The sequence below is a fragment of the Neohortaea acidophila genome, assembly GCF_010093505.1.
Source record: "Neohortaea acidophila strain CBS 113389 unplaced genomic scaffold BDY17scaffold_9, whole genome shotgun sequence".
NCBI lineage: Eukaryota > Fungi > Ascomycota > Dothideomycetes > Mycosphaerellales > Teratosphaeriaceae > Neohortaea > Neohortaea acidophila.
Window position 1 is genome coordinate 179,274 of NW_022985518.1, and position 20,836 is coordinate 200,109.

At 55.7% G+C, this 20,836-nt stretch overlaps 10 protein-coding genes across 10 annotated transcripts; 6 read left to right on the top strand and 4 right to left on the bottom strand.

Annotated features, from left to right (window-relative positions):
- Nucleotides 1–1,021: 1,021 nt before the first annotated feature.
- Nucleotides 1,022–2,467, top strand: BDY17DRAFT_192938 (concanavalin A-like lectin/glucanase domain-containing protein). The gene is made up of 5 exons (XM_033730023.1): nucleotides 1,022–1,420; nucleotides 1,474–1,496; nucleotides 1,551–1,577; nucleotides 1,639–2,039; nucleotides 2,100–2,467. The coding sequence occupies exons 1-5, from the start codon at nucleotides 1,312–1,314 to the stop codon at nucleotides 2,380–2,382; spliced, it is 843 nt and encodes a 280-aa protein (XP_033587005.1). The 5' UTR covers nucleotides 1,022–1,311; the 3' UTR covers nucleotides 2,383–2,467.
- Nucleotides 2,468–3,260: 793 nt separating this feature from the next.
- BDY17DRAFT_255032 (uncharacterized protein) lies at nucleotides 3,261–4,007 on the bottom strand (the record flags this gene model as incomplete). Its single annotated transcript, XM_033731489.1, has 2 exons — nucleotides 3,261–3,548; nucleotides 3,603–4,007. 2 exons carry the CDS (start codon nucleotides 4,005–4,007, stop codon nucleotides 3,261–3,263), a joined length of 693 nt encoding a protein of 230 aa, XP_033587006.1.
- A 71-nt stretch (nucleotides 4,008–4,078) lies between these two features.
- Nucleotides 4,079–5,907, bottom strand: BDY17DRAFT_301768 (CBF/Mak21 family-domain-containing protein). Its single transcript, XM_033734300.1, has one exon. It carries the CDS (start codon nucleotides 5,886–5,888, stop codon nucleotides 4,233–4,235), a length of 1,656 nt encoding a protein of 551 aa, XP_033587007.1. The 5' UTR covers nucleotides 5,889–5,907; the 3' UTR covers nucleotides 4,079–4,232.
- A 130-nt stretch (nucleotides 5,908–6,037) lies between these two features.
- On the top strand, nucleotides 6,038–7,072 carry BDY17DRAFT_301771 (uncharacterized protein). Its single transcript, XM_033734301.1, has 4 exons — nucleotides 6,038–6,097; nucleotides 6,163–6,623; nucleotides 6,687–6,909; nucleotides 6,974–7,072. Exons 1-4 carry the CDS (start codon nucleotides 6,067–6,069, stop codon nucleotides 6,994–6,996), a joined length of 738 nt encoding a protein of 245 aa, XP_033587008.1. The 5' UTR covers nucleotides 6,038–6,066; the 3' UTR covers nucleotides 6,997–7,072.
- Nucleotides 7,073–9,696, bottom strand: BDY17DRAFT_301780 (family 16 glycoside hydrolase). The gene is made up of 5 exons (XM_033734302.1): nucleotides 9,381–9,696; nucleotides 8,461–9,314; nucleotides 8,333–8,408; nucleotides 8,227–8,283; nucleotides 7,073–8,176 (listed from the first exon to the last, which is right to left on the bottom strand). Exons 1-5 carry the CDS (start codon nucleotides 9,466–9,468, stop codon nucleotides 7,122–7,124), a joined length of 2,130 nt encoding a protein of 709 aa, XP_033587009.1. The 5' UTR covers nucleotides 9,469–9,696; the 3' UTR covers nucleotides 7,073–7,121.
- A 495-nt stretch (nucleotides 9,697–10,191) lies between these two features.
- On the top strand, nucleotides 10,192–12,296 carry BDY17DRAFT_284266 (FAD binding domain-containing protein). Its single transcript, XM_033732090.1, has 2 exons — nucleotides 10,192–11,752; nucleotides 11,809–12,296. Exons 1-2 carry the CDS (start codon nucleotides 10,412–10,414, stop codon nucleotides 12,286–12,288), a joined length of 1,821 nt encoding a protein of 606 aa, XP_033587010.1. The 5' UTR covers nucleotides 10,192–10,411; the 3' UTR covers nucleotides 12,289–12,296.
- Nucleotides 12,297–13,644, bottom strand: BDY17DRAFT_301785 (pyridoxal phosphate-dependent transferase). The gene is made up of 2 exons (XM_033734303.1): nucleotides 13,463–13,644; nucleotides 12,297–13,397 (listed from the first exon to the last, which is right to left on the bottom strand). Exons 1-2 carry the CDS (start codon nucleotides 13,569–13,571, stop codon nucleotides 12,337–12,339), a joined length of 1,170 nt encoding a protein of 389 aa, XP_033587011.1. The 5' UTR covers nucleotides 13,572–13,644; the 3' UTR covers nucleotides 12,297–12,336.
- Nucleotides 13,645–13,793: 149 nt separating this feature from the next.
- Nucleotides 13,794–16,512, top strand: BDY17DRAFT_301789 (uncharacterized protein). The gene is made up of 3 exons (XM_033734304.1): nucleotides 13,794–15,133; nucleotides 15,182–15,878; nucleotides 16,024–16,512. The coding sequence occupies exons 1-3, from the start codon at nucleotides 14,103–14,105 to the stop codon at nucleotides 16,201–16,203; spliced, it is 1,908 nt and encodes a 635-aa protein (XP_033587012.1). The 5' UTR covers nucleotides 13,794–14,102; the 3' UTR covers nucleotides 16,204–16,512.
- Nucleotides 16,513–16,636: 124 nt separating this feature from the next.
- BDY17DRAFT_301790 (peptidase M24) lies at nucleotides 16,637–18,366 on the top strand. The gene has a single exon (XM_033734305.1). The coding sequence runs from the start codon at nucleotides 16,712–16,714 to the stop codon at nucleotides 18,308–18,310; it is 1,599 nt and encodes a 532-aa protein (XP_033587013.1). The 5' UTR covers nucleotides 16,637–16,711; the 3' UTR covers nucleotides 18,311–18,366.
- A 94-nt stretch (nucleotides 18,367–18,460) lies between these two features.
- On the top strand, nucleotides 18,461–20,185 carry BDY17DRAFT_318162 (t-complex protein 1 subunit delta; the record flags this gene model as incomplete). Its single annotated transcript, XM_033736166.1, has 3 exons — nucleotides 18,461–18,593; nucleotides 18,645–18,682; nucleotides 18,737–20,185. 3 exons carry the CDS (start codon nucleotides 18,461–18,463, stop codon nucleotides 20,183–20,185), a joined length of 1,620 nt encoding a protein of 539 aa, XP_033587014.1.
- Nucleotides 20,186–20,836: the final 651 nt, after the last annotated feature.

A 20,836-nucleotide genomic window follows, 5' to 3' on the forward strand; every position in this document is an offset into this window, starting at 1 on the left:
TTTCTTCATAGACTTGGGTTTCGTGGTACGAGGCTTACTTTTCGCAACCGAAACCATCCGTACGTCCGCATTGGGCATTCCGACACACATTTCAAGACACTGCGCCTGCAGTGGCCATAGTAACAAGGTGCAGTAGCCGCGGTTACCAGGTGAAGTTGACGACGACAAGGCTGTGGCTTGAAATTCGAGGTTAAAAGAAGCTTCAAGGCTGCGTCCCCACAGTAAGTGCCGCCCGTGCGCCCGAGCCGAGAACCTTGATTTAGCGGCACCCAGCCTTTGCCATTTTGTGGCTCGTGGAATGTTCTTCGGGCGTGTTCCCCCTTCCAGAAATATCTGCTCGACTCGACTTGCCTCGCGCTGGGCATCGTCAACGGCGTACAACATTTCATGGCACATGGCTAAGCGTGACGGGTAAATACCGTCATACTGTTGCTGCCAAGAGAACATTGATGGAGGCGGGTTTGCGGTGCTTTCACGCTTCCTGCGATGGTCGTTCCCTTTGACAGACGCCAGGTTGTTTGCGACACCAGGTTGGTCAGAGTCAGGTATACGAGACTTATTGTCCTGGTGGACGACAATTTTCCCACTAAGAGACCGCTATACGTGAGGTATTATCCTGCTGGACGAAAATCCCCACAAGGCATTGTTGTGGCGAGGCTGGGGCGCAAACAGCAACGCCAAGGTCTCGGGTATGCACCGCAGCCGTTTGCATCACCCGCGAGCTGCCGAACGCCACCGTTGGCCCGCTTGTCAATTCAAGCACCAGACAAGCCTTTGACACCTTCCACTCCCGCCACCTCGCCAACTACCGGACCATTCCACCTACCGAGCACGTGCCGAATGTCGATCCAACATTGACACGCCTCGTCTCGGCTCCCGTCATGAGGCGGTGATGGGCGAGTTGACAACCAGCGGTCCAGAACGCCATGGAACGCCGCAGAGTTTCCCGTTTCAGCTGCCCTCCCAGCCCATGACACGTGCGCCTGGGCAGGTCTACCCGGCGACAGCCTTATTACCACCGCTACCGCTCTCGCCCTCGATTCTCTCAACATCCATCCAAGCGAGCTGGTAAGTTCCTGTACTTGCCAGAAGACGTGACGATGCGGCGTAGATGGCGACTCTCGCTTCCTTCAAACCTTTCCACCTTCCCTTCAAGGCAGTCTAGCCTTTGAGCACGCGATTTTCCCAACTCCCCACGGCCAAGGTTTAATACCAAGCTCCTGTCAAGCTTTGTAACCCCAATTCACTTCTTCCATCGTTGCATCTCTGTACGAACCTTCTCATCCTTCGTCCCCTTCACACGAGTCAATCATGCTCCGCACCTCTCTGCTCACCCTCGCCGTCGGCGCGGCGGCCGGCGCTCATGCTGAAGTCACCCTGTGTGGCCAATACGGCGACTATGAGACCAAGGCTTACACCTGTTCGTATCACAATTCATTCGCCACCAGCGCAGCCACTGACATAGCCTTGTAGATAACAACAACGCCTGGAATCCCGTTAGTTCTTTCCGTGCTGCCGAGACCCCGGCATTGCTAACATGCAGCATCTAGACTGGCACGGGCAACTCTTGCACCACTGTAGGTCCACTCCAGTCGGGCCAGACGTGATGTAGCCGACTCACTGACACTTCGCACGCAGATCACCAATGGCACCGGGAAGTTCGACCCCTTCTACGCCGTCTGGTCTTGGAGCTCGCAGCCGGTGGAGGTGCACGCCTACCCCAACGTGCAATTCAACGCCCCAGCCCTACCATTGATGATTGGCAACGTCGGCTCGCTGAACATCTCGTCCGCCTGGACCTTGACCAACGCCACAGGCAGCGGCCCCTCTACCAGTGGCCGCAAGAACGCCGCCGCCATCCCGCTGCAAGCCAATGTCGCCTTTGACATGTTCGCCGACATGAACGCCACTGTCTCCCAGATGCCAGCGAAGCAGAGCGTCGAAATCATGGTCTGGGTCGCGGCTTTCGGCTCGTATGCCAAGCCCGAGGGCTACAGCAACGGCATCCAGGATACCGTCACGCTTCCTCAGGCAACCTTGTAAGTCGTCCCCAGCAATCCTTCCAGAATAGACGCACCATACTGACTCCTCGTCAACAGCAACCTGTACATCGGCGACAACGGCCGCGGCCAAGAGGTGTACACGTGGTTCGCGACGACCAACCTGCCCAAATTCAACAACCTCGACCTCGCGCCCCTGCTCAACCACCTGGTGGCGAAGAAGCTGGTCAGCGCGCAGCTGTATCTCGGCACCGTCCAGTTCGGCACCGAGGCCTACTACTCTGCCAAGCCTGTCAACTTCTCCGTCTCCTCGTTCCAAGCTAAGCTGGGCAAGGTTGGGAAGAACAAGGGCAGCAAGCGCTCCGTCAACTTGTTGGAGTAAAATAGTTGCTGCTGCTGTAACACACTTTCGACTCGGGGGTGAACTTTGAGGCTTGGTGAAATGGGGAGTTGGATTGGGTTTCTACCGGGATATATGTACGGAGAGCTGGATAGAATTAACTTAGTCCTTCCTTATGGGAGATGGGATAACATTAACTTAGTCTCTCCTTTATGGAAAATGGGAAATCGCTCGCAGGTCCGCGATGTAAATGCTCGTCTCTTCATTCCTCTCCCTTCCCGCATCACAATGGAACAAAGGCCAGCCCAGGCTCCACATTCCGCAGCGATTCGCCGACGCATTACAGTTCCGCTTCCAGACGACATCCGCAAACGTTCGTGCCAGAGTCCAAGAACAGTCTTCTTTGTCTGTACGACGTGGTAGCTCGAAATTGCGCATATGTGCATCACTTCAGTAGGATGGATGGCCGGCCGTCGACCTCACATCGTCTCTAGCACCGTAGAAAAAGATGACCGAAGACCAAGAATGCGTCTACCATTTGGGCGCGGATTGCTGCCTCCCAATAATCATCAGCAATTGGGATGAACCGGCAGTGCGCAAGCGTCGACCCTCCGACACCCCTGCAAGCCAACAGACCGGCGAAAAAGACGACACCCGCTCACATTCAATTTCTGGCTGTTCGACGACATCGGCGAAGTGGACGACTGGTTTCTCGGAGTACGTTGATGGCGTGTGGCGGAGTATGACGGGCGAGATGCGGCGGAAACTGCGCGATGCTTGTGCGGAGGTGTTGCGTCGGACGGATGATGAGGAGGAGTTGGAGAAGGTGTTCCAGGGGTGTGATGAGGATGCTCGATTTTTGGATTGAGGGTGGTCGACCAGAGTGGTTCGGAGTGGCAGGAAACAGGATATCCTTCGCTTCACTGCATGCACTTCCTCGCCGCGTCTTCCATGAGTAACTTCGTGTACTTCTGATGCGCCCATTGCATGTACGGTCCGACGGGCTCTTGCAGCGGCTTGCTTTGCGCATCTGGTTGTGCGACACTGTTGTAGAAGACGCTCTTCATCCCAAACTCCACTACTCCCTCCTCTTTCTTCACGTCAGCCGTGAGCTCGAATAACCCGTCGCTTTCGCGGTACGCATTCACCCGCGGGGAGTCGCCGCATCGCAGGATAATAGAAGAGTCGTTCTTGCTGAGCACTTCAAACTGCACGATTATCAGCACCCCTCACCTCGCTCTCAAACCACTGCACAAACATACATGATCCGTAATCTTCGTCCCAACCGCGTACGCACTGCGCTCCAAATCACGCACATCCCAAAGCTGCCCCTCCGTCTCGGGACCGCGGTACTTGCGCGCCAAATACCTCCGCTGCACCTCAAACGCCCACCCACTCCACACAGCGCCACAGAACGCCTCGACGAGTCTGCCCTCTTGCGCCAGCAGTTCTGGCTTGATGCGGTCGAGCGGTACTCTGCGGAGGCAGATGTCTCTCATGGAGGGATTGGGGTTGGGGTTGTAGCGCGCGAAGAGTGTAGTGCTGAGGAGGTAGTCGGTTTCGGGGACGGGGTGGATTGTGCTTTTGCGTGTGGAGATTGTGAAGGCTAGGGCTGCTCCGAGGGAGGTCCAGCCTGTTACGGCGAGGGTTTTGCGGAGGAGGGGCATGGTGGTATATGGTGGAGGGTGGTGGAGATGTGAAGAAGTGAAGAAGTGCTGGAGCTTGGAAGATATCTTGGCTGGCATCCGATGCCATATCGAAGAATTTTACAATGGCCCATCTCAGCGATTTACTAACACGTATCGAAGCGCCTAGTCAACATAGTTCATGTCACGGAAGTCGAGAGATCTAATCGAGCAGGCAGGACGAAGAGGATTGAGTAGATGGTCTATCTACACCTGAATCGCATCCCTCAGCAAGACACCAATCTCATTCAATCCCCCAGCATCATCCGTGACAATACGCTTAGGAATCTCCCACTCCACCTCCGGCTTCTTCTTCATCCCCTTGCCCAACTCGGCTTCGATCAGAGTCGCATACCCATGGTCCAAGAAGTCCTCGAGCTGATACTCTTTCTTGGTGAACTGCTCGCCCAGAATCTTCGCCAGGGTCGCGACATTGGGATGCCAGTGTTCTTGGAGGGATCGTAATTCCCAAAGCGACGATTCGATTGCGTGTGTGAGCATGGGATCTGATTGAAGCGGGTCAAACGGGTCGTCCATCCCTTCTTCCGTGTACTTCGGCTGCGAAGAGTAAATGGCGTGCGCGGGATGATACGGTCTGTGCAACATGAATGTGCACGTTGGATGCTTGCGAAGGAGATTGTACACCCATGGCACAACCCACACAATGGCGCCGGGAGGCGCTTGCAAGCTCAGTCTCGCGAGTCGCTTGATGAAACTTGCGACCAGTGCTGCGGGCAAATGACTCGACGCCATAAACTGGTCGAGCAGTCGAAAGAACCGACTGCGGTGCTTGGTGTGCAAGATGTTCTCGTCAAGTAAACTGTACAGCTTGGTGTAGAAATCGGGATAGTCGAGGTTGCGTTGGGTCATGAGATGGAAGATACCGCTGAGTGCGAGCAGAGCAACCGACCCGCTTTCGTTGAAGGAGTCGGTGAGGAAGTCGGTCAAGATTTCCATGCGGTTGGAAAACCACGGCAATATTCGTTCAGTCATGATGTTGAGGATCGTCTTGCGATTGCTGGCCGTAAGAGCGGAGCGAAAGATGGAGAGCCAGCAGTCCTGCGCGATCTTGAGATGCGCGTTGAGGGACAGCAGCTGATGGCCTTTGACATCCGGAGATACACCGTACCAATCTTCCAACTGCTCATCTGACTCTGGTACACCTTCAACCTGCTTCAACAGATCGAGCGCATTGTCCAAATTCCCCGGTGTGCGGTTATCTCCCGCCGAGAAGAACTGCTTGATCGCAAGCATGGTGTAGAATCGCACATCGTCAAACTCTTCCACATATTTCTCCACAAACTCTTGAATTGCATCTTGAGCATTCGGTGTGGCAAGCAGTGTGGCGACCAACGAGTAGAATGTCGACCTGTCCGTCCTCCACGCTTGCTCTGCTCTTTTCCACTCTTGTGATGTCTCTGCCTTTACGATCCTCATCACCAGCGTGAGCGCAGTGCTCTTGAGGAATTCATCGGGTGTTCCAATCCAGTGTAACAGGGTACCGGTATATTCGCGGAGCTGCAGCTTGAGCCAACCTGCATTGTCCTGATCATCGGTCGGGCGTCGGATCAGCTGTTCGCTCGCGATGAGTCTGCAGAAGACTCGACATAGCGCCACAGCAGCAAGGGTGCTGGTCTTGGGCTTCTTCTTGACCTCGCTCAGGCAGTTCTGTAATTTGACAATGTTCTCGTCACGCTGCCGGAAATCGTGGACAAGTTGCTGTTCCCACCACAGGATCTCTTCCTTTCGGCTTTGTGTCACTTTCCGGTCCTTGAGATCTCTGGATTTGAGGAGTCTGGCAGGCACCACAGCATCTGTACGTTTCCTCTTGCGAGCGCCGCCGTTTGGCACCGTCAGCGACATCGTTGCCTGTCAAGAAGAGATGCGACAGACGCTCACGAACTTTTTGTGAAAGCAGACAAATTAGACTTTCACTTCCCGTCCGTGCGCGATTTCTTGGCGCCTCGGAAGCTGCAAAGCTCTGGGAAAGCAAAACGTCAACTCCCGTCCTCACCCCGATGACACGAAGCAGCAACACATAATGGCCTCGCGACTCTCTAGGGCCGCATTGGGTGCGTAGACACTGCCGCAAGACCGCAGATGACGTGCGTGGAAGCCACTGACTGACCATCTCCAGGCGCCGCCCGCCTCCGTCCCACCCTCCCTCTCCGAACCACCGCCCCATTGGCCACCTCCTTCACCACCTCCTCCCCCCGCTTCGAGTCCGGCGTGCCCCAGAAAGAGCCCAAGGATGCCGCGTCGTCGATCCTCAACGCCCTCCCGGGCAACAGCATCGCCTCCAAGACGGCCATCCTGTCCGCGGGCGCCGGCCTGTCCATTGCGGCCATCAGCAACGAGCTCTACGTCGTCAACGAGGAGAGCATCGTCTTCCTCTCCCTCCTGACCATCTACTGGGGTGTCTACACCTACGCTGGCCCCATGTACCGGGAGTGGGCCGAGGGCTACCATGACAAGGTCAAGGGCATCCTGAACACGGCGCGCGACGAGCACACCAATGCCGTCAAGTCGCGCATCAACAGCGTCAAAGACTTGGGCGGCGTCATTGACATTACCAAGGACTTGTTTGCCGTGTCCAAGGTGAGATGCAGCGGAGTGGTTGGTGATGGAATTCGCTGTACTGACTTGGTGTGTGTGTGCTAGGAAACCGCCCAGCTCGAGGCTCAGGCCTATGAACTCCAGCAAAAGGTCGACCTTGCACACGAGGCAAAGGCAGTGCTGGACTCGTGGGCGCGCTATGAGGGTCAAGTCAAGGCTCGGCAGCAGAGGGAGTTGGCCGAGGCGGTGATTGCGAAGATTGACAAGGAGTTGGATAACCCGAAGGTGCTCGACCAGATTCTCAAACAGGCCGTCGCCGATGTCGAGAGTGAGTCTACCTATGCTTTGGTTTGAGGTTCTTCTCCGGAGCGATGGCTAATCGATGATTACAGAAATCGTGCAACAGAAGCAATAGAAATGAGAGTCACGTGATCTGAGTGCGGGTAAATGGAAGGTGGTCTGGAACAGACACTGTACCGTGTACATAGCATAAAGATCTCATTTGTGAAACTACCCGCAAGTCCCTTTGTCTCCCCTACTCTAAAGTGCACCCGCCGCACCAACCGCGGCAGCTTTCACGCCATTGCCCTCCTTCATCGTAGCAAGACCGTTCGTGGCAGGAACCGGCTTGGCCGCCGACACACCAACCGCCGCCTTCGAAGGAATCATGAACCCCGAAAAGAAGCGATTGACAGCCCCAACATCCTCCAAAGGCCCCACATACGACACATACTGATCCGGGCGCAGCACCACCACACAGCCCTTCGATGAGATGTCGAAAGTCTCATACATCTTCCCATGTCCTTCGTGATACGACTCTTCATCCACGAGAATTTTGGAGTAGTCCCAGCCATCCACTTCGTCGTACGGGCGAAAGACTTCGGGGAAGTCGAAGATGGTCGTCGTTCCGCGGGGCGCGCTGTGCACGGCTAGCAACTCGAAGACGGCGTCGTGCGGAGAGTCTGGGGGAGTGAATTTGCGGAGGAAAGAGGACTGGTCGTTCATAGCTGCGCCTACGGCATCCAGCTTCGCCCGCTGCTCTGGTTTGGAGATGTCGCCGGGAAAGACGACGACGCGCCAGCGGCCATTGCTGGGGAGGAGTTCTTGGAAGTGCCAGGGGCGGGCATCGGATTGGTTGAGCACTTTCACGCTCGGCATTCGTTTGCCGACTAGGATGCCGGGGGCGAGGTCTTGTGTTGACTCGACGCGGAATTCTTGGGCGACTGATACGTCTGTTCCGTCGCCTTGGTCTTCTGGGTCTCCGGCTTTGGCGACTATGAGGCTTGCGCCGTAGTCGACGGCTTTGCATTCGTCAGTTGTGGTTGCATCACTTGACAGGCAGGGAAAGCAGGACTCACCAATCCCACTGGCAAACATGTTCCCCTTAACGAACGCTTCCTTGAATTCGTCCATGCTGATGCCCTCGGCGTCCATGACGTCTTTCGCCGGGCGACCGGAGAAGAGGCGGGAGAAGCGGTGGTCGAAATCGATGAGGTCCTGTGCGATGCGGCGGCGCTCGGATTGGTACGTTTTCAGGATTGAGCGAGAGGAGATGCCCTTGACGACGCTGGCGATTTTCCATCCTAGGTTGAAGGCTGGGGGTCGTTAGCTTTTGTGGAGTTTGGGAGGGCATGGGAAGGCGTACTGTCTTGCATGCTGACGTTCATTCCTTGGCCAGCTTTGGGGCTGTGGGTGTGGACGGCTAGAATGGTCATCAGATTTGATCTCAAATGGGTGATGTGCCTGCATACCATCTCCTGCCAGGAACACTCTCTCGTGGGCGGAGAAATTGGTGCCAACACGCTGACCGATTTGGTAGGCCGTCCACTGCGAAACATATCAGCGCAACTCTGACAAGAAATACTCACGGACTGCATACCCAATCCAGCTTCCTATAAGTGATCTTGTACGGCGCCATGATCCGCTGGGCCGAGGCCAGAATGGTGTCGGGGTTGATCTTGGTGCGGTCTGCTTTGGCTGCACCCCCGTCCGCCGCATTCTCGGTGGTCGTCAACTGAATATATAGCCGCACAAGCTTGTTCTCGCGAGGAATCACCATCACGCTCCCAGAATTGGCCGAGTGGATGGCACAGCGCATGCGAATGTCGGGGAAGTCGGTGATGGGCACGATATCCAGCACTCCCCAGATGAAATCGGTGCTGTCGCCCTGCAGGGTGAAACCCAGCTGATTGCGAGTCCAGGAGTGAGCACCGTCTGCTCCGAGCATGTACTTTGCTTTGACGATCTCCTCCGTGTTGGCTTTGGTGTCTAGCTTGGCGGCTTCGAGGATTTCGTGGGTATCGTCTGCTGTCATATTGCTGCGGAATAGGCCGTCCTGCACCGCTTGGCCATTGAAGGAGGTTGCGGTTTGCTGAGGAGTAGCCTCTTTCTCAGACAGATGACGGAGACGGACGGAAATGGGGTATGCGTCCGGGTCTTCCACCAACGACTGGTCGATAGTGAGTTCGGCCGGCAGCACGCCTCGTTCCACAGGGTGCGCGCCGCATTCTTGCATGGTGTCGAGGAAGAAGCGCTCGATGCGGCCTTGATGCAGCACCACTTGCTGGAACCTGCTGATGCCTGGGATGGTATCGGGGATGCGGTCGCTCAGTCGAATGACTCCAGCCTCATCCGGATTCCACAGCCGGATCTCGAGCATGTGGTTTGACTCTCGCCAGGCGCGGTGACCGAAGCCGAGAGAGTCGAAGATCTCGAGGGTGCGGCATTGTAAGCCTGTTTGGGGCAGGCATTAGGGCACTGATGTTCATGGACAGGATAATGTACGGAGGACATATGTACCATCCGCTTGTCCGTTGAAGATTTTGGTGCCGCGCTTGTCAACGATGCGCGTGTCGATTCCACATTTGGCCAGCCAGGTCGCCATCATCTAGGAAAGCCATCTGTCAGTGACTTTATCCGGTTGGAGAAGAACAGGAAAAGCGAGACATGCCAGTCCTGCGGGCCCGGCACCGATGATGAGGACATCGGTGTGGCTGATTGAGACATCGGTGGTAGGCATGACTTCAGGAGCCTGGTATAAAGATGCTGAATGATTAACGACGACTTGATTCCGTACGTTGGTAGACTTGATGAATGGCACTGGCCCAAACCTTTGACCGTAGCGAAGATGAAAGTAGGTGCAATCATCAGACCTGCAAGAGGCCAATCGCCCCCAGCATCTCCCCGCACAATGATGCTCTCAGATCCTTACCTGTTCCTGAAATCGAGTCTTCAAGTACCAACCCGCAGTCATGGGAATAAGGAAGCTAGCTGCTGGCACTTCATCGCGGCAGATGCGGCGCAGCGTTAACAACATCTGTGCAACGGGTATTACCCAGGCCTTGCAGGCCAAAAACATGAGTCGAATCTCATCTATTCTGCGAGCCGCATCTCTACTTGATGCAGTCTTCGCGGGAACCCTTGTTGGTGGATCCGGAGTGCAGCTCTACGCCGCCTTGTTCCCGAGGAGATGTCGGATCAGCGCTGGTTGCCACACTTTCGACCCGTTGCAGTGTGGGGCGAGAGTGAGTAGGAATCGCGGTGATCTGTCTCTGTATGAAAAGGCCATTGTCTCTGTAGGTGATCCTTCCCACCGTCGAGGACGGCAAGACGTCTCCACTCAGCTGGGCATCGGTCTTGAGCAGCGGTCTGGCCCCTGGCTTTCCCCAGCTTCTCCACATCATTCTCGTGGGCTCGGCAATCGCGTCGGCGGAAGACCTCAAGTATACCTTGTCTCTTGCGTGAAGAATGCAAGTGTAGACTCTGTACACTTACAGATGATGTGAATGTGAGCTCCTCTCCGTCGAAAGAAAGACATCCACTCCCACAGCATGGCCACTTCATCCCTCCCAAACGGCGACACCGCGTCTCCACCCGACGACAAAATCATAGAAACACAATTCCTAATCGTCGGCGCCGGCCCAGCAGGCGCCAGCCTCGCCTGCTTCCTCGCAGAATACGGGCTGACCGGCATCGTGGTCGTGAAAGCCCCGGGCGTAGCCAAAGAACCGCGAGCCCACATCACCAACCCCGGCGCCCTCGAATGCATGCGCGACATCGGGCTCGAAGGCGAGTGCCTGCGCAACGCCACGCCGGGCAACTGCATGCAGCATACGCGCTGGTGCCGCACCATGGCCGGCGAGGAGTGGGCGCGGATTCACTCGTGGGGCAACCAGCCGGATCGCCGGGGCGAGTACGATGCCATGTCGCCTTGCAAGCACGTCGATCTACCGCAGACGCTTTTCGAGCCGATTCTCGTTACGCGCGCTGTGAACAAGGGGTGGAAGGTGCGGTTTGATTCGGCGTGGGTCAGGTACGAGCGCGACTCGCCGGATGGGCTCATCACGTCTACGATTGAGGATATGATTACCGGGCGCACATATCGAATTCGATCAAAGTATCTATTTGGGTGCGATGGGGGCCAGAGTCGGGTGATGAAGCAGCTTGATATCCCTCTCAAGCGAGATCCCGGCCAAGGACTAGCAATCAATATCCTCGTCAAGGCGGATCTGTCGAAGCTGGTGACCAACCGAACGGGCAATCTGCATTGGGTCTTCACCCCCGACATCCAGTACCCATTATGGGGCTGGTCGATGCTGTTTCGCATGGTGAAGGCGTGGGACGAGTGGATGCTTATCACAATACCGCATCCGTCGTTTGACGATTTCAAGATCCGTCCGTCGGATGAAGAGTATCTCAAGCGAGCTCGCCAGTGCCTCGGAGACGACAGCATCGACATCGAAATCCTCGACGCGTCGAAGTGGTATATCAACGAGATTGTGGCGGAGCGCTACAGCGATGGGAATATCTTGTGCTTTGGCGACGCCACTCACCGCCATCCGCCGTTCAATGGGCTGGGATCGAATACGTGCGTTCAAGACGCTTACAACTTGGCCTGGAAGATTGCGTTCGTGGAGAAGGGGCTGGCGGATCCTAAATTGCTGGACTCATTCAGTCTTGAACGGCAGCCTGTGGGAGAGGGCGTAATTCGACGAGCAAATCAAGGACTTCGAGATCACATCCCTGTCTTTGAAGCGCTCGGCGTTCTACCATTGACCCTTGAGGAGCGTATGAAACAACATGGCGAACTCGCAGCACCGACTGAAGCCGGAAAGATCAGAAGGAAGAAGCTACAAGATGCAATTAAATACACCGAGCACGAGTTCGGAGGGGTACGTCTCGCAGTTCAAATGAAGTAGGGTAGATTCTGACTGACTGTCTCCAACAGGTTGGACAAGAGATGAACTACTGGTACGAGTCCGACGGCATATACACCAAAGACGAAAAGCAGCCCCGTCCACCTTTGCCGAAAGATTATGTCCTCCACTACCAAATCACCACCTACCCCGGAGCACGATGTCCACATGCTTGGCTCAATACCCGTACACCTGTCGAACCCATCTCCACCCAAGACCTGGCTGGCCACGGTGCATTCTGTCTCTTGACCGGACCTGGCGGAGAGAGATGGAAAGACGCTGTGCAGAACGCAAGCGAACAGCTGGGCATCCCGATTAACGTGTATAGCATTGGCTGGATGCAAGACTGGGAGGATGTGTACGACGACTGGGCCCGACGGCGAGAAGTGGAGGAAGATGGATGTGTGCTGCTGCGGCCGGATCGAGTGGTGTGCTGGCGGAGCATGACGATGCGAGAAGACTGCGATGCGCATCTGCTGAGTGTGTTGGAAGCTGTGTTGGGGAAGAGATGAAGTAGAGAGCATGTTTCTATATCTATGAGTCGTTTCGACTGATTCACATCACCGCACCACGTTCATCTCCTGTAACTTCTCCGCGCCGTGCACAACATCACCGTTGAGCTGCTTCCCCTTGAAAATGGCTTGCATGACGCTCTCGAGCCTTCGCACTGCCTCGTCTCCAATTTGATAATGCACCACCAGCCGTCCACCTCGCAGTCTCAACCCCGCCTTCTCCCCAAGTTCAATAAACTTCTCCACCGACACACCCGCCGCCTCGAGGTCGAACCACACCATATTCGTCTCCACCGGGTTCGCAGTCTTGCCTCCATACCCCTCCCACAGCTTCGCAATCTGCCGCGCTCGTTCGTGCGTCGCCGCTAGCTTTCCCCCGAGGAAGGTGTCTTCTACACTCACTCGTGCGGCGGCGGTGACTACGCCTGCCTGCCTCAGACCTCCGCCGATAGTCTTTCGGACCCATCGTGAGCGCTGGATAAACGCTTTGGTTCCAACGATGATACTCCCAATCGGTGCTCCCAGCCCTTTCGAAAAGCAAAGAGACATGCTGTCGAAGCAATCGCTGTACTCCTTCAAACTCCCCGCTCCGGCAGCCACGGCCTCCCACAGCCTCGCGCCGTCCAAATGCATAATGAGATTGTGTTCGCGAGCCCACTTGCTTATCCGGCGACACTCTTCCAGAGGCGTCACAATGCCATTCAGCGTGTTCTCCAACGAAATAAGCTTAGTCGGACACGTATGCACATCATCGCTCATCACCGTCTCCTTCTGCACGTCTTCGAGCGTCATGTACTTCCCATTGCTAGGGCGGACGACGCGCATCACCGCGCCGCACAAACTCGACACGCCGCCTGCTTCGTGGCAGTAGATGTGCGAGCGATAGTCGCACACCACGCTGTGAGGGGGTGCGTTCAAATGGGCGCGGATGGCGACTTGGTTGCCCATTGTGCCGCTCAGGACGAGCAGGGCGGCTTCCTTGCCTGTCAAGTCGGCGATGAAGGTCTCGAGGTTGATGGTTGTGGGGTCTTCTTGGAAGACATCGTCGAGGAGCGTGGTGCTTGCAATGGCATCGAGCATGCGTGTGGTGGGCGTGGTGACGATGTCGCCTGGGGAGAGTGCGGATGTCAGGGCGGGAGTCTGGACGAGAATACGGGGTGGACATCGTACGCACTGCGGAAGTCGAAAGCGGCCACGCCTGGGCTTGACCAGTTATTCACTTTCACTTGGCCATTCGCCAGGTGTTTCGCTTCTGCTTCGATGCTCTGCGCTTTGGTCGTCATGTTGGCTTCAGGATCAGTCTTTAAGAACAATTGGGCCAGGAGTATCGCTTTGATCAAGAAAACGTCAAACGATGCAAGCAGTAAGTTCTCGAGAGCGTAGCTCCGCGATCGGTGAGGTACAGCTGGGGCGTCTTTACCTGCCTAATCGAGAGTAGTGCCTGCCTTTTGCGGAAGACAGTCTTACTCAGGCTGACTAAAATCCTACCAGGCTGGGCCCTGCACGTGGGTTCTGTTATTCCGGCCGTTTGAGACGTGCACTGCTTACGATACTCTGCCGCCCTTCTCGGAGCAATGACTAAAACGTGGCGCTCAACAGCACTGCTTTTATTTGCTGCCTTGATCTCCCTCCACGTCGATTCCTTGCGTCGTCTTAGTCAAACAAACATATCGCCTTCTGTGGCCAGCCTCTGGCTTAGGGAGAGGACAAGGCCTGCGTACAACATTCGTTAGCTTCTCGCCATCGGATTGGATGGGGGAGGGCACCAGCGCTGCAAGACTGCGGTACATTTTACACAGTCGACAGTTTCCAGAATGTCGACTCGATCGACGCCAGCCATCTACACAGGATTTTGGATCGAGTGGAACGAGGGCCGGATCAAAGGCGCAACGCTGACACTGTCCAACCGACATGGCGCCTACTTGATAGCCTTCCTTGCCCTCTTCGTCCATATCGCCGGCTCCAGCTTCTGGAGACTTTCGAGTTTCTTCTTGTTCCGACGCAGAACTCATCCTGGTCTCCATGACAAGTCAGCATTACAGCAGCAAGCGATCCTGCGCAACGGATCCTCCGCCTTCACAGCCTTGCGTCGACTCGCTACGGCCGCCGTGCTTGCACGCCCACGCCAAATGGCCCAACGCTGGGGGCTGTTGACGTGGGCAATAGTGAGCTTTGCTGGATTCCTTGCTGCCAGCACATTGTCTTCTAAAGTATCGTTCAAACGGTCGAACGTTTTGCTGGAACCCACAAACTGCGGTCGGTGGTGGGAATTCGGATTCAATCGTCCGGGCGGCTATGGAGTCGCAAGTGCATCAGCATTCGTGCAGCTCATGGTTGAGCAGGCAGCGACCACACAGCTTCGTACCACGAGCCACCAATATGCATCGGTATGTGGTTCGGACACGACACCTAGAGATCATTGCCTCTGGTTCGCACGAAACCCAATCGCCTTCAGCACTAATCTGCACGCCCCATGTCCATTCCATCCAAGTATTTGTCTTGCAGGCAAAGCTTTCTCCGTCGACTCTGGATGGATAAATTCCGATGTTGAACTGGGCATCAATGGCTATCCCGAAGATCGAATAAAGATGCGGATCAACAAGACCTGTGCACCGCTGAAGCGGGATGGCTATACGAAAATGTACGATTCGACTAATATATCATCGATCATTGTCCCGCCAGTAACGCCCGCCCAATTGTTCGACTTTCCAACAGCATCTTCGAATTTTGAGGCATTCTTCTACGGGCCGCAAGTGGGCCTCTCAAACGCAACTTTCATCTACGATAGCGCCGCTCGGATGAGATTGGATGGCGAGTCAAATACCGTTTGGAGGTATCTGTTGAAGTAAGCATGGAATGATCGAGGTAAAGCAATTTCAACTGACGTACTTAGCACGGAAGTCTACCAAGGTTGCGCGCCTTTTTCTCGTGCCGAGTGCGCGTCCACTTTCCAGCCAATTCCCGAGCTTCTGGGATCCAGCCAGGATATCACTTTGATATTCTTATCGTCAGACGTACAGTACCTGGGTCCAGTAACCGATCCCTGGTTCGACGCTCAAATATGTGACCCGGCAAGACTTTTCCCCGATGTGACTGTCTGCCAGCGCAGCTCTCCAACCACCGTTCTTGGATGTGTCGAGGAGACGGAGATGTGTGCTGATGGAACGACTGAGGGTAGCAAATGTGTAAAACTACAGGCGAACGGTCTTCCGTATGATCAAAACGCCCCGGGGTGGCCGAATCTCACTCAACTACTCAATCTCAGCCCACGACAGGCCTCGATAGCCTCGCGTTTACAGGACGCCAGCTACCGAAGCGGCCTCGTGGATATCGTCTTGGCGATGGGTCCAGCCAATTTGTTGGCGCTTCAAAAACTTGGAGCCGCATATGGCACCCCTCTTCCAGAAGACCAATGGACGAAGGAGGTCGAGAACTGGTTCAACACGGCGCTTGTCAACATGCAGCTGTACAATACCCAATTTGTCACCGGTTGGCAGAACGCAGAGGCGAATTCGCACGTAACACCGCCGGCGGAAGCGGAAGCGTGGATGTGCAATGCTCAGGTGGTCCAGAGCAACGCTTTCTCATCTGTACGTAATTCTTGCATGTAACAGGCTTGACATTGCGCCGGCCGATAATTGAAAATCGCCTCGAGATATGGCCAAGTCAACGCTTACCTTTCCCCCCGATGCTCCTACCACCCAGATGAAATTCTGCTAACTTTGCGGATTACAGTTCAGTGTCTTGGGCCTGTGCACGATTCTCGCCATCGGTGGCGTGCTCATTACCTTGGAGCTATGTCTTCCTCGAGTTTGGCATCGGTTCGTCCCATCGACACCCCTCAACACGTACCGCAAGAAGGACTGGGAGGAATTCGATCTTCTCGAGATGACGAAGGAAGTCGTCGAAAAGTGACTGCCAGAGCACCGACCTGCTTCGGACGATCTATCGCCTGGCCCGGCGAAAGGTGGGAACGTGGTGGCCATAGTACGGAGAAATTCCAAAGAGTCTACAGGGCAAGGGTAGGTTTCGTGTGGCGACTAGATAACGACCGCCCAGCTCTGACCAGGGCAGTTGTTCACTTTCACCTAGCTATTAGCCAGATATTTCGCTTCTGCTTCGATGCTGTGCGCTTTGCTCGCCATTTTGATGTCGACGAACCACGAAATGTCGCGTTAATTAAGAAGACATTGAACGTTGTAAGCAGCAAGTTTTGAAGAGTGTAACTCCGCCATCGGCGCGTATGAGCACGTTAGGCTGGGACGTCTTCACCTGCCTAATCGAGGGTAGTGCCTTCCCCTTGAGGACGCCCACGGACACCACCCCGCAGGCTGCCTCTTTCATGGTCACATCACCGAAACGAAACCAGTCGCAGGCCCAGCATTGATCCGCCCGTGGTGTCTTTGTATCTCCCGACACTCCCATGGACTTCATCCCACAGGCTTCCGCATCGAGAATGCACCTCTCGCTCCGCGCGAAGAAGGGCATCGACAAATACCCCGCCAAAGCACACGCCCAGCGCGTCGGCGACCAGCTCGGCCGGGAAAAATGCATTGTTGCGCTCGTTGGCGAGAAGGCGGAATTCTTCTCCAACTCGGACATGCCCCGGCCGTTCCGACAGGATCGCTACTTCTACTACATTTCTGGATGCAGTGAACCCGGCTGCTCGGTGACGTACGATGTCGAGCATGACAAGTTGACGCTGTGGCTGCCTCCTATCAATTTGGACCGCGTGTACTATGACGGTCGAGGAAGTACGGTTGAGCAGGCGATGGAGCTGTACGATATTGACGAAGCCGTTTACCTGGAACATGATGAGCGCTCGAATAGCAATCTATGCGACTGGGTGAATCAAAGGAAAGCAGATGGCTGCGAATGCATCTTCATCCGGAACCCGTTGTCTGGCGTGGACCTGTCACTGTATGGAAGAGAGGTGGACCGCCCTGAGAGCCCGGGATTGACGTTGAGGAAGGCCATGAACGCTTGTCGGGCTGTGAAAGACGAGCACGAAATCGCGCTGATTCGAAAGGCCAATGCCGTGTCTGCCGAGGGCCATGTTGCCATTTTGAAATCCCTTCATCGCTTGCACAGCGAGCCGGAGGTCGAGGGTGTCTACCGAGGCACTTGCATCAGTCTGGGCACGACGGAGCAGTCTTATGGCCCCATTTGTGGCGCCGGAGAGCATGCCAGTCAACTTCATTACGTGACCAACAAATCGCAATTCGCCGACGCGGAAGTGCTGCTGATAGACGCCGGAGCAGAATGGGAATGCTATGCGTCGGATGTCACGCGCACCATGCCCATCAACAAACACGAGCCCGGTACGTGGAAGTCGAAAGAGGCAAAGGCGGTATACAAGCACGTCGAGAAGATCCAGGAGAAATGCATCGCCATGCTTCGGCCGGGTGTGCACTTCATGGATGTCATGCTCCATTCCGTCCACATGGCCATCGACGCCCTGCTCGATCTGGGCATCCTGAAGGGCAAGCATATGGACATCTTTCACGATGGCGTCTCCGCTGGCTTCTACCCGCATGGTCTGGGCCACCACATCGGTCTTGAGGTCCACGACGTAGAGCCTCCTACGATCAAGGCCCAAGATAAAGAGGAGCCCTGGAAAGCAAGATTCGCAGACCTGCAACAAGCACATGCCCGTTACGTCGAGTCGACAGGAACATCTCTGTACTCGGCTCAAACGACGTCCACAGAACCCCGACACTTCAGCATCGATCCTACCAAATGCCTTTCGCCGAGCACACCAGCTGACGCACCTCTTACACCCGGGATGGTCGTGACGATCGAGCCGGGTATCTACTTTAATGCATTCGTTTTGGAGACGTTTTATCTTGACCATCCCGAGCATCGAAAGTATATCGACCGGAAGGTGTTGGAGCGGTACATGCATGTTGGCGGTGTAAGGATCGAGGACGACATCCTGATTACGAAAGACGGATACGAAAATTTGACCACCGCGCCGAAAGGAGAGGAGATGTTGAGGATTATTCGAAAAGGCAAGAAGTAGTAGTTAGCATCATGTGATTTATGCCTCAGGCATCAACTCTCAAACTTTCCCGACGCCTCGCGTCTCTCCCGCCGCGAAGTCTGAAATTTATTCATTGCGTGATTGCGACCATCCTCCATCTGCGCCAACACTAAACCAACCTCACTCAACATGGCCCAAGGCGAGGCCCCACGGCAGAATGCCTTCCGGGATAAGGAGAAGCCCACCGCTGTGCGCTCAGGCAACATCACAGCTGCCCGGGCGGTGGCAGATGCCATCACAACATCTCTGGGCCCGAGAGGAAGTAGGTGTACTGGCATCGCATAGACGGGCCCACGGCTGACGAGTTTGACAGTGGACAAGATGATTCAGACGGGCAAGGGAGAGACAATTGTAAGGCAGTCTTGATAAGTCTTTGGGCATTTCCGTTGGCTAATACTATACCAGATCACAAACGACGGTGCTACCGCCCTCCGCCAAATGGGCCTCCAACACCCCGCCGCACGAATGCTCGTCGACCTCTCACACGCACAAGACATCGAAGCAGGAGATGGCACAACGTCCGTGGTGGTGATTGCCGGCAGTCTGCTCGGCGCGGCCGAGCGACTCCTGGGCAAAGGCATCCACCCCACCGTCATCAGCGAATCCTTCCAACGCGCAGCCAAGCAAGCCGTGCAGATATTAGAGGGCATGTCTGTGCCCATCAATCTCGCCGACCGTCAGACCCTCCTCAAAGCCGCTTCCACCTCCCTCAGCTCCAAGATTGTGTCTCAAGAACCCAAGCTTGCGCCGATGGCTGTTGATGCGGTTCTCCGCACCATCAACCCCAACAACGCCTCCAATGTCGACCTCAGAAATATTAGAGTGTTGAAGAAGTCTGGAGGAGTCATAGACGACAGTGAGATGGTGGACGGGCTGGTGTTGAGCCAGCAGGCAGCGAAGAGCGCCGGTGGGCCCACACGGATAGAAAAGGCAAAGATTGGACTCATCCAGTTCCAGCTCTCCCCGCCGAAACCCGACATGGAGAACCAGATTGTCGTCAACGACTATCGCCAAATGGACAAGATCCTGAAAGAGGAGCGCACCTACCTGCTCAACATGGTCAAGAAGATCAAAAAGGCCAAGTGCAACGTCCTGCTCGTCCAAAAGTCCATCCTGCGCGACGCCGTCAACGACCTGTCCCTCCACTTCCTCTACAAACTCGGCATCATGTGCGTCAAAGACATTGAGCGGGACGAGGTGGAGTTCATCTGCAAATCCACCGGCTGCAAACCCATTGCAGACATCGACTCCTTTACCGAAGATAAGCTGGGCTCTGCCGACCTTGTTGAGGAAGTATCTTTCCTCGGCTCGCGCTACACGAAAGTCACAGGCGTCAAGCACAGCAACCCCGGCGCCCCGCGCACCGTGTCCATTGTCGCGCGTGGTGCAAACCCCTTGATCCTTGACGAGGCAGAGCGCAGCTTACATGATGCCATGTGTGTCATTCGCTGTCTCGTAAAGAAGCGTGCCCTCTTACCTGGTGGAGGAGCACCAGAGATGGCGGTCTCGACGCAGCTGGCGCAAATGAGCACCACGCTCAACTACCCGGATGCCATTTGCTTCAAAGCGTTTGCCGACGCGCTAGAGGTGGTACCTGTAACCTTGGCGGAAAATGCGGGGCTTAACAGCATCAAGGTTGTGACGGAGCTGCGCGCGAGACATGCCAAAGGCGAGACGAACATGGGCGTGAGCATCAAGCGCGGCGGCGTGGGCATGATGGGCGGCGAGGACAAGAGCAGCGCGAGCGCGGAGGCGGTCATGCAGCCTCTGCTGGTGTCGACGAGCGCGATTGAGCTGGCGAGCGAGACGGTCAAGATGATTTTGCGCATCGACGATATCGCATTGAGCAGGTAGTGCAGACATGCCACGATAAACCAATGACTCGTCGATCTTGTAGCCTCTGGAACTCGTAGCGACCAATGCTACCCTGGTGGACCCTTGCGCGGCCTGTACCGAAGCCCGTTCGCAGCGACATCTCTCGCGAACCGCTGTGATCGGCGCGCCCCACATAATAAAATTCCCCGGACGAACGACATGTCCATGCCTCTACTCGCTTACAATGAGCTTGTCTTGCGCCCCCAGTTGCTTGTTTCGCTTGGGCGTATACGCCGCAGGTACCGTTGCAGTTCTTTCGCAGCGCGCGCAACTCCTTGCCACATCCGTCACTCGTCCGCCCGTAAGCCACAGTCGGAGGGAGCCTCGCCTCGCTACGACCGGAAAGAGGGCGTGCAATTCGCTGTGCGACGGCCTCTTCGCCTCTTACGGCCGCCTGCTTGCCCCGGCTCGCTTTTTCGTTTTGGGGTTTTACCGCAGCTCGTTGGCTGCTATGGGGCGCGTTACACCCGGCTGCAACGAGAGTTCTCGCGAAAGAGATTGTGTTGATCGTTTCGCACGCCCGTGGTTCCGAGACTCGCGAGGGCGGCATGGGGAGTGTGTATATGAAGGCCCCGTTTCGCTCTGTTGGGTTTGCGATTGCCGTGTGGACTTTACTCTCGACTGTGGTGA